Here is a 10825-nt window from a genome sequence, read left to right as displayed (position 1 = left end):
AGTGAGTCTCAAGGATCAAAAGCTGCCTCCATTCTTCTCCAGCTCTGAGATTAGAGATAAGAAGTTCCACACTCGGCTTTTACATGGGTGCTGGGGAGTCAAACTCAGGTCCATAAGCTTAGCAGTAAGCACTTTACCCACTGACCCATCTCCCTGTACCCCACCTTTAAAAAACCTTTATTTTTTTTTTTTTTTTTTTTTTTTAAGTTTTCTCATGAGTAACCTTGGAACATGAAAAGTACTGACCTGATGTTACTGTGCAAATTAAATGATAAAATGGAAGGAAAGTGCTTAGCCCAAGGTAAGTATGCAATAAATGTTAGACGACCTTGATAATTTACTATGAATCAACACCTAGAACTCTGATTTGCTTTCCAGTGAATTTAAAGGCAAATATAAACTAGCTATAAAGATGGATGGGAAGGAGGCCATTGTCTGAGAAAGCAAAGTTGGAATAAAAACATATTTTAATTATGAGAGAACTGTAGATTCATACTGCACCTGTCAGAAAATTCAAAGTATGAAATTTTTGTTAACTGTGGTTCTCATATTACCCAGACAGAGCCTTGGACATTGTCCTGCTCTGAGTCATCACTGAAAATACAGATGCCCCTCAGTAGCCCCGAGAGAATGGGTTCAAGATCTCCTTGGAAACCATAATCCATAGATGCTCAAGGCCCTTATACAAAATGGCATAGTACTTTATACAACATGTATACACCCTGCTCCTTAGATTACTGATAACAACCAATATAATGCTTATACAATGCAAATAGTTGTTATATTTTATTGTTTAAGGAACAATAATAAAAGATCTGCAAGTTCTGTATCTATGCAACCACTGCAGGTCAACTGCACTGTAACATCAGCTACATGTAACACTTGTTTTTCCTAATATCTTCAATCCATGGTTGGTTGCATCCATGAGCTGATGGATATGGATAGGCATCAAGAGAAGACTGATTTCTCTTGGGCCATGAGGCTGGGGATAGGTGGCCCTTTAATTTCATAAGGGAGTGAGAGAAGTGAATTTGCTTCTTCAGATAGAAAATTTAAATTTGTATATAGGAGTGTCTGGTGGGCCTTCTGGAGAATCAGGAATGGAAATGATAGTTTGAGCAAATGGTGCAGAGAATGTTTGAGATATTGGCAGTAGAAATTACATACCACAGTAAATAATGTTTTTTCACCCATCTTATAAGAAGTTCTGAGCACACCACAAAATATTTATCCTTCAATAGATGCTATTGATGTCCTATTTAATTCATAAATTTTTATTTTTAGTAAACAACATTAAACTTTTAACACAAAACTAATACCAGAGTCACACACTGATACTATTGTGTTTTTCTAAAGTCATGTCTGACAAGTAGAGAAATTAAAAAGACTATTTTACAAAATGTATAATTTATATTTTTATAAATACTTTAAGGAGAAAAGTGGAACACACGTGGTGATATTAGAAGAATACACAGGCTTAATTTTATAGTATCTTGTGAGCATGATCTGTTGGACACACATATATGTATACATGTATACCTTGTTCGTGAGCTTCCATAATTATGACCCAAGGATGTGTTCTGAGCAGGTCTTTAAAAATTCTAAGTTCTCACAAAAGTAGTGGATTTCGCTCTTCTTCAAAACTTCACTAAAACATGTTTGAAGGTCATCAGAGGTTATAATCAGGTGCCTTGGGCCTCAATGCATGGTATACTTACTTATATGAGAATTCCTGCTGAATTATGAATGTGTGAGCCTTGGCAGCCTCCAGGATACAAGTGATGAGGCTGAGGGGCCCTGTCATCTCTGCATTGGGAGTTTTCTGTTCAGCTTCTTTCTGTTGGAAAGGAGTCAATTTGTCTGCAATGGAGGAAGTTCATGACACCAGTCTACTCAATTAACAAACATTTCATTGCTGTAGATACAGCATGTTTCCTACCTAGAATATAACTAAATGGAAAATTAGTCTCTGAACTTCCTGTTCAAGAGCTTTATTTTCCTTTGATCTTGGACTTGGAAATGCAGAGTTGACCTACCCCAAAAGGAAGGCCAATAGAGATCCCACAAATCAACCTCAATCTATGGCAAAATATTTGTACAACATGTTCAATATGATCTTAGATTTCACCGTGTCATTCATTACTGTGACATTTACTTGGAACTGAACTAGTACATGACAAAATAAGATGAGTGTAATGTGATACATTCTACAAAGTTAAATCATCTATTTGACTTTTAAATTTATACAAATTTGTACTTGTCATCAACATTACAGGAAAATGTCATCTCCAAGCTGTATCCTGAGCTTACCTTGATTATCTTTCATTACAAAAAGATAAATATAAATGACCTCGTATGATCACAGAAAAATACACAGGACTCAAGGATGCAATACGGTTCTTCATCATGTTTCTTATACTCAGCTGATGGTGAGTCATGGGCAGTAACAATTTGCCTCCATAGGTGTACTTCCTGGGACACATGTTACATGTCTCCTCTGCCAGTCTTCAGCTCCAGCTCCTGGAGGAAGGCCTCATTGTTCTGAGGACAGTTAGTGTGACAAGTGCAGGTTCCTATGACCATCACTGGTTTCTTGATGGTTTGCCCTGGGGAGCACTGGAACTCTACCTGGATGGTTTTGGTGTTGTGGGGGGTGCAGCACCGGCCATCACTACAGACCCCGCAGAACCTGGGCTTATAGGTGTGTAGGCTGGTACAGTTCTTAAACTGCAGATGCATGGCTTTCAGTGACTTCTTGGTACGGAGACATTTTTTTCCTTTCTAAGAAAGAAGAAAAGAGTCCTGCATAGAAAGATTGCCATTCCTCTGAAGGACCATTTTAGCAGTGTGGGAGAACCTTCTGGGTGTCCATCCAGTATCTACTGGTTTCCTTCTTTACTAACAGAACACTGATTCTGTTTGGGGACTGTTGTCAGCTAGAATGGGTTGCGTCCCCAGAATACATAGGATCTTGTGATAAATTTCTAGCTAATTATAACACAAATCAAAAAATTCTGTGACATTCTTTGCCTTTTGGACAGGTAAAATTCTTTTTCTTTTGATTGGTAGATACTTTTTATTATTATAATTTTTTATTTATTGAGAATTTCATATATGAGTATTGTATTTGCATTATTTTCACCCCTCCCATTCCCCTTCCTACTCCTCCCATGGCCTCCACACTCTCTTAATCTCTCCCAATTTCTTGTCCTCTTATTTATTATTGGTGCATATACATACATACTATATAACACACACACACAACTGAGTTCATTTAGTGGCGTTCTTGTGGACATGCAAAAATCCTTCATTGCTTCTTTTACTCATTTTCTTCCCTACATAGAAAGTGAGTACAATGTCAAAAGTGCAAAATTCTCTTTTGTCTTTGAGGCTGTGAACACGAAGATGAAGGCGTATTTCTCTTTTTAAAGCCACTGTAATATGTTTTGGCGTTTTTATTCAGTCAATGGCATCATTACAAGCCTATTACTGTTTTAAAAGTGTTTCAGGAATTAATTCATCTAACTTAAACAACATTAATTCACACAAGGAACAGTTGTTGATAGAAGGCACCAATGCCACAGTTTTATAAGGAAATGGACTCTCAAAGGACTGAAATGAGCAGAAAACATCTAGTGTTTGAATTTGTCTGATACAAAACCACGTCCTTCTCTTGTATGAGGACCTTGGAAATTCTAGGACAATGGGATTTAAAGTTCTTTCTATAAAGGTGAAGAGGGTGGAGAGTTTATTCAAGATCTTGCCAGTCAGGGTAATGAAGAACTCCACCTCATTTTGTTAATCAAGTGAAGGATTGACTGTTTTACTTTCTACTTAGATTTCTTCACTATGTATTTGACACAATTCTCCCTGACACACTTTTCCATGTAAGACTCACAGTGTGTGTGGTGGGCAATGGTTTGGAATATTCATTTGTCACAGGTTCTCAAAGCTTTGTGTTCATCAGCATCACCCGCAAGGTTTGTTAGAGCACAGATGGTTGGGCTTCACAGCCTGAGTTTTGGATTTAGCACATCTGCTGTCAGGCCCACAAATCTACAGATGCTGTTGCTTATCTGGGAACTGCATTCTAAAAACCATAGTCACAGACTTTTTAAAACTCTCTTGGAAAAAAGGATGAATCTAGTACTTTTCTGGATCCTAAACAAATTTCCAGAACTTTTATGAAACATGTACACCATAAGTAACTATCTTAAGTATAATACCTCCCAATATTAAATGAGATACTAGAACAGATACCAATTTTGGGCAGAGAAACAGTATAAAAGGCCAAATTTCAGAAACATCATATGAAAGCCTTATTTAATAAAGCAGTGAATATATAATCATAAAAATACTGAAGAACTTGATTCTTCCTTTTTTTATTTAATGCTTTGGATAATCTTATCAATGGGCATGAAAAAGGCAGAGGCTAGCAACATCGTGCTATGAGGTGTGTGTGCACGCAGGTGAATATGTGACCACTTGAGTGGGTGAATATTCTTCACTAAGCTACACATATGTGTCCTAAAGTATTGGGAGGTGTATATCCTGGGATATAATTTTAGAGAAAAGGTGTTTCTAGGTCTTCTTTCTAAATTAGTCAAAAAATGTAAAGTTAAGATAGACCTAAAAAAATCATGCAACTAAGCAGCCACATAATACGGTCAGAGAGGACTTGTTTTTGTAGTAAGAATTTTAAGAAATGTTAACAGACTACTTAGTCTATGCCCAGCACTTTGCAAAGTCACTCTGTTTAGTCCTTATGTCGCCTTGAGATAAACTTTCTCAGTTGTCCCATTCTCTGTGGAAAAGAATTGAGGTTAAGAGGTTGAGGAAATTGCCCAAGATCACACAGCTAGTTCATGTTGAAAACAAGATTTAGAGACAGGTTGTCTTGCTCCAGTGGCTGTCCCCTGAAACATTAGATGATATTTATAGATCTCAGTCTCGAGATCTATAAAGTTTGCATTTCCAGGGCCTATTTTATTTTGGCTTCGCGTTGATATAGGGATGCATGTGATGATCCAATGTGATATTACATCTATCTGATCTAGACCTGTAATAAAGCCTGTGACATCATCACAAACCAAGCATCCTCTGATCTGCATGCTTTTCACAGAGTTGACATAATGCCCAAACAAAGAAGAAAAAATATGCTGTTTTATTTGGCTCATGTTGCCTTATTCTGGCAAATGTACTATTTCCACCAGGCTTTTAATAATGCTGATGATAATTCCCAGACACCCATTCATAAATTTACTGATAAGTGCTTATCATGCACACAATAGAGTCTAGGGACTGCAAGGTGAGTAAGGTAGACATAGCCATTAACCTGGTGCCTCCTATAGCTTGAATCTGGCCTGACTTAAAAACTCACTTTGCTAAAATCAGCTCTATTAGGTGACTGGATATCCCTTTTGTTCCTCCAAGAATGGAATGGGATTTGCTAGAGCATTCTTATCTGGGAAAAGTCTTACAGTATTTGCCTTCTCCCTCTCTGTGGCTCTACTGTGAGCTACTTGGAGCATTTAAGTACATTAAAAAAGAAAGAAGGTACATGATTGGATTCAAACTTCAAGGAGGCAAAGCTACTGCTTTCAAGGTGATAGGCCTCCTCTAGATTCCTACCTTGTCTGTCAGTTCCTTGGGCTCTTGTTCACAGGGCCGCACCATGCAGAGCCGAGTCTGCTTCACCATCTCACACTGGCGGTTCTTGTTGGTGACCCGGGTGGACAAACCCATTCCACAGCTCTTGGAGCATGCACTCCACTCTGTGGTCTGCTCAATGCAGTTGATACTGGAGTCAGAGACATCAATTCCCACGGTGGCTTCTGGCCTATAGGCTATGGGGGGTATATATAAATAGTTATCTGGGTAAATTTTAGGGACCAGAATGTACTCCCTTCAGACAATATTAAACCAGATTTGAATTCTGTAGCCAAAATACACTAATGCTCCCAGGTCACGGAACTGGATTTCTTTTTAAATCCCCAACAGGCAGCTCAGTGCTACATTGGTACAGTGGTATATTGTAGGATTTCAAGAAATCTTTATTCACCTGACCCTAAAAAGCTTAGGACAACTTGACTTAAGCTTTATTGTAAGAAGTAGTTATGTAAAACAGGACAGTAGAGCATCAATAGTTAATCGATACACTACCGTGTTTTCAACACATGATTTTATAAAGGATCGTGATAACATTTTTGTTTTTGATATGTACATGTGTGCAGGTGTGTGTGCATGTTCAAATGTTTGCAAATGCATATGCATGTTTATGAATACATTTGTACAGGCCAGAGGTCAACCGCAGGTGTTTTCCTCATGAGCTACATCTTTCACTTGGATCTAGGGTTCATTGACTAGGCTAGTCCAGCTGGTCAGTGAGCCCCAGGGTTCTGCCAACCTCCACTTCCCAGAGTTAGGGTTATAAACATACTGGCTTAAATTTTTTTTTAAATTAAGAAGTATTTTATTATTTTTATTTTATGTGTATGATTGCATTGCCTGCATGTATCTAAGCGTGCCCATGTCATGCAATGCCTGCAGAGGTCAGAAAAGGGTGTCAGATCCCCTGAAACTGGAATTACAGATGGTTGTTAGCTGCCATGTGGGTGCTGGAAACTGAACCCAGGTTTTCTGCAAGAGCAGACAGTGCTCTTAATCGCTAAGTCATCTCTCCAGTCCCATGTCTTTAAATATTTTATTATTTTTATTTTATGTGTATGAGTGTTATGCCTGCACGTAGGCAAGTGCACCCCATGCTGTGCAACGCCTGTGAAGGACAGAAGAATCCCCTGGAACTGGAGTTACGGACAGTTGTTAGCTGCCAAGTGGGTGCTGGGATTCAAACCCAGGTCTTCTGCAAGAACAGCCAGTGTTCTTAACCACTGAGCCATCTCTCCAGCCCCCAGTCCCATGGCTTTCAAACATTTTTACAAGGATGAAGAGGATGGAACTCAGGTCCCCATGCTTGTACTGCAAGCATCTGATGACTGAGCCTACATTGAATTTTGATGAGTAAGTAGAACCAGCAAAATCAAAGTAATGATGAAAGCAGCACTTTGCTTTTGGGAAGTAGAATTGGCTGTTTCAGTTCTGGGATAAATACAGACACTTGGACTCTGGTTATAAAGCATTTTGTGTCACCACCCACATGCATGCCTTGGAGCATATCGCTTCTTGGCAGTTCTCCTATCTGCTAGCTATGACTGATCATTTCTGACCTCAGAAATACTGTAAAACTGTAGATATTGCCAATATAAATAATCTGCTGGTTAATGACTTCTAAAATATTCTCTACTGCCTCTTGAGACAAAAAAAAAGATGTAATTTATGTCAGGCATGGTGGCATGTGCCTTTAATCCCTGCTGTTGGGAGGTAGAGTCAGGCAGATCTCTGTGAGATCAAGGCCAGCCTGGTCCACATAATGAATTCCAGGTGAGCTGGGTCTAGGGAGACCCTGTCAAAAAAAAGATGCAATTTATAAGATAATACAAAAGAAACACAGAAGTCCTGAAATGTCACTTGCCTACAGCATCCTGTAGATATGGTATCTCCCTGTGACACTTGTCCAGGGAGGCTGGCTCTGAGAGAATGCATGTAGTATGTAGAATCCAGAAAAGAAAAGGGAATTTTTGCTAAGAGTCAAGCAGGATGGATAAACTCAAGCAAAGAGTAGTTATTCAATAAGGAAAAAAATGAGATAAAAGGTGACCAAATCAGGGGACTGGAGAGATGGCTCAGCAGTTAAGAACACTGGCTGCTCTTGCAGAGGACCTGGGTTTGGTTCCCAGCACCCATATGGCAGCTACCAATAGCCCCTAACTCCAGTTCCAAGGGATCTGATGCCCTCTTCTGACCTCAGCATTGCACAACACAAGTGCACTCACATACATGCAGGCAACTCATAAACATAAAATAATAAATAAAGCATTTTTAAAGTGACCAAATCAATCATGTCCTCTTTAAGAGAAGCTGTGTGCATAAGCCAGTAACCTAGCGTGGACTTACAATACATGATGTGCTTGATCTCAGAAGGCAATGTGGAATTTGCAATGGGATGGCCAAGCAAGCCAGCTTCTCATCACAAATCTCAAAGAGCCATACTTGCTTCATGCCTGCATTTACCCTAAATCTCCGCTGTTTGCTGAATTGCTCACCTGGAAGGGCCAAGCCTCCTAATGTCTCCTCATCTGGGCCACAGGTCCACTTTTCACAGCATTCTCCTGGCACTGCGACTTTTCTTGGAGCTGGGCAGTCAGGACCCGGCAAAAGCACATCCAGCTGGCAGCGGGGCACACAGCCAATCTGCCCATCTCTGCAGGTGCAGTGGTATTGGCAGTTTGGTTCGAACTTCTCTCCGCTGCGGTAAATGACCCCATCGAACACACAGTTGTCTCCTTCAAGTACTAGAATATTTAAGAAGCAAGGCAAAGGGGAGAGAAGAAAAACAGAACCACAATTCACTGGTAGAGCTATGTGAGATTGGGGGCCCATGTTCAGAAGCTGTTCCTTTTCTAGTTCAGGTGACTGGTTTCTTACACATATCAAAGGGAGTGATGCTCTCATGGAGGCATCCCAAAGCTAGAAGAAGCCACCAAGCCCACCTGGTCCTTGTAAATGAGCAAAGAAGCATGGAAGTACTGCAGGCTCTGGCCGTTACCAATAGAAATGTTCTGGGTCATTGACGGCTTCTAGAACATCTCTATTTCTTTTGAAACGCCCCCCCCCCGACTATTTCATCTGTAAGGTAAAAGAAAAGCAAGTACAACTGCAAAACCACATTCCCATGACTCCGTCTACATTGCTCCTCATGAAGATACCATTTCCCAAGAAACACCTTGGATTCTCCTACTCCAGTCCTTTAGGTTTAAAAAGAAGGTGATGGTAGAGGAACACTTTTTATTCTCCAGGTAAGTTCACTGGTCACATTGGGAAGGACGTTAGGATTTCTTGGCATCAAAGCACAGAAAATTATTACTAGCTTAAAGAAAAAGAAGAAAAGGCTACCCCAAACCCTTTTATAGAGGAGGGTGGGGTAGCCCTGATTACAGCAGTGGCAACTCGGGAAATTGATCTCCCATTGATTTGGGATTGGCTAGTTGCCTGCATTTTATTTTACTGCAGCCCAGACAGAGGTGACATAGTCTTCCCAGGAGACCAGGAACTGCTTTGGCTCAGAGGACAATTACAGGTGTGGAAACAAACTCGGCTGGTCTGCAGTTGGGGAAACTGAAACCCTGTGGCTAAGCCCAAGCTCCCATCACCCCAAGTGTTCCCCTGGAAATGGCCAAAGGAAATGATTTGACTGGCCCTTAACGCTGCTTTGCACCCCATTTGTTTAGATTCTTCTTTAGGGGATAAGTGATGAATACCTCTTACTTCCACGGAGTACCTTTCCTCTCATCCTCTTGGCGAACCCCCAAACCCAAACACCCAGATCATGCCCAGTGGACAGTAAGTTCTTCATAAATGTGGTTTACTGTATTATTGTTACTATTGGTTTTTGCTTAGTTCTCTCCCAGTAAGGGAAGAACAGGAGAGAGGGAGGGAACAGTTCCACCTATTTGCGAGAGGCCAGGCCGCGGGTGGGAACAGCGGAGGGGGCCAGGATTACCCATGCAGATGCCAGTCTGGTTGCTGGGGTCTGCGCTGCGGTCGCAGTAGAGGCCACTGCTCTGGTCGCACGGTCTCAGCTCGGAGCAGCTTTCTCCGCGCTGGCGGGCGCACACAAGACAGCAGGAGCAGCCGTCCAGCACCGCGCGCACCCCGGGGGCGCAGGTCGGCGGCGTCGTGGGACACTCGCGCGGGCACGGCGACGGGCAGCGCTGAGTCGTAGAGACCTAGGAAGGGTGGCGAGACAAGGAAGCGAACCTTGATCTGCAGGGGCAATTCAAAGTGGAGCAAACCCGGGATCGCCCAGGAGGACCAACTAACCCGGGGCATCTTAAGCGTGCGCCACTTACTTGGCCCAGGAGATAGAGCAGGAAGCTTAGGCAGAGGCATCGCTTCTGCAGGAAGGGGCTCATCGTCTGCACGCTCCGCATGCTAAAGCTGTCACAAAACCAGACTTCCCAGGCTGTAGCTGGGCACTGGCCGCCTTCGCCCAGGTCCGGCTGACTGGCGAGCGCCACCGGTGCAGGTTTTATAGCGCGCTCCTGGGACGCTCACAAGCCGGTTGGCTGCCGCGCTGGGAGGAGGGGGATCGGCTGGGTGGGGAGGTGGAAGAAACCCCACCGTTACCATGGCGATTGGCCCCAAGGCCTCTCTCCTTAGGGCGCGGCGCCGGGCCTGCGTGTGCCTGTGTGTGGCGACTGCCTTTTCCCAGAGCTCTGGGAGGGGCTGGGTGGAGCCCCGCGCCAAGACCCAGGGCCGCTGGAACGCGTGGGAAGGAAACGCCTGTTTCCTCCTGGAAGTTGCTGCACCTTCCCCCAGGAGGAAGACCTTGCCATTCCTCAGAACCCTCCGCCCTAGCTGTTCCAACCAGCGCTGCAAGCTTGGGGCCCTTTTGACTGGGATGCCTAAAGTTTGGGGCCGCATGGGAGGGGGGCGGAATTGGCCAGAGGCCCAAGGGTTTAGTCATAAGGGAAGCACATGCAAGTTTGTCACCGGTTATTAGGGCTCTTGCTTGCATGTGTTGAGGGTGTGGGAAAAAGGTAAGGGGACACACAGACACACACAAAAGAAATAAATGGGAAATAAAACAACATAAAAAAGAAGTACTTTGTCAGAGTGGGGCGATGCTATTGACCAAATATCCAAATTCTTTTAATTGTAATCCCTACAAGTTTTGCTAAGTCTTAAGATCCAAGTTCCACAGGCT

The 10825-nt window shown here is 42.5% G+C and overlaps 1 protein-coding gene across 2 annotated transcripts; it reads right to left on the bottom strand.

Annotated features, from left to right (window-relative positions):
- Window positions 1-773: 773 nt before the first annotated feature.
- Ccn3 (cellular communication network factor 3) lies at window positions 774-10266 on the bottom strand. Of its 2 annotated transcripts, XM_008837971.3 has the most exons (6): window positions 9969-10196; window positions 9620-9845; window positions 8163-8411; window positions 5632-5846; window positions 2311-2781; window positions 1713-1837 (listed from the first exon to the last, which is right to left on the bottom strand). In XM_008837971.3, exons 1-5 carry the CDS (start codon window positions 10047-10049, stop codon window positions 2485-2487), a joined length of 1068 nt encoding a protein of 355 aa, XP_008836193.1. In that variant the 5' UTR covers window positions 10050-10196; the 3' UTR covers window positions 1713-1837; window positions 2311-2484. The 2 variants fall into 2 exon arrangements, with proteins under 2 accessions (XP_029421724.1, XP_008836193.1); XM_029565864.1 differs by lacking the exon at window positions 2311-2781 and having other exon boundaries at window positions 774-1837; window positions 9969-10266.
- Window positions 10267-10825: the final 559 nt, after the last annotated feature.

Source organism: Nannospalax galili, unplaced genomic scaffold (genome assembly GCF_000622305.1).
Source record: "Nannospalax galili isolate Female #2095 unplaced genomic scaffold, S.galili_v1.0 scaffold17, whole genome shotgun sequence".
In the NCBI taxonomy this organism is placed as follows: domain Eukaryota; kingdom Metazoa; phylum Chordata; class Mammalia; order Rodentia; family Spalacidae; genus Nannospalax; species Nannospalax galili.
The sequence above is the reverse complement of the archived record's forward strand: the minus strand, read 5'-3'. Positions and strand labels throughout refer to the sequence as shown.

What these genes read in the sequence shown, in the direction of transcription:
- Ccn3 (XM_008837971.3), bottom strand. Translation starts at nt 10,049, where the DNA reads ATGCGGAGCGTGCAGACGATGAGCCCCTTCCTGCAGAAGCGATGCCTC. An exon ending in TGCTCTATCTCCTGGGCCAA is followed by an intron (nt 9,846 to 9,968) that starts GTAAGTGGCGCA and finishes CACCCTTCCTAG; the next exon opens with GTCTCTACGACTCAGCGCTG. An exon ending in AGGAGGCTTGGCCCTTCCAG is followed by an intron (nt 5,847 to 8,162) that starts GTGAGCAATTCA and finishes TACCCCCCATAG; the next exon opens with CCTATAGGCCAGAAGCCACC.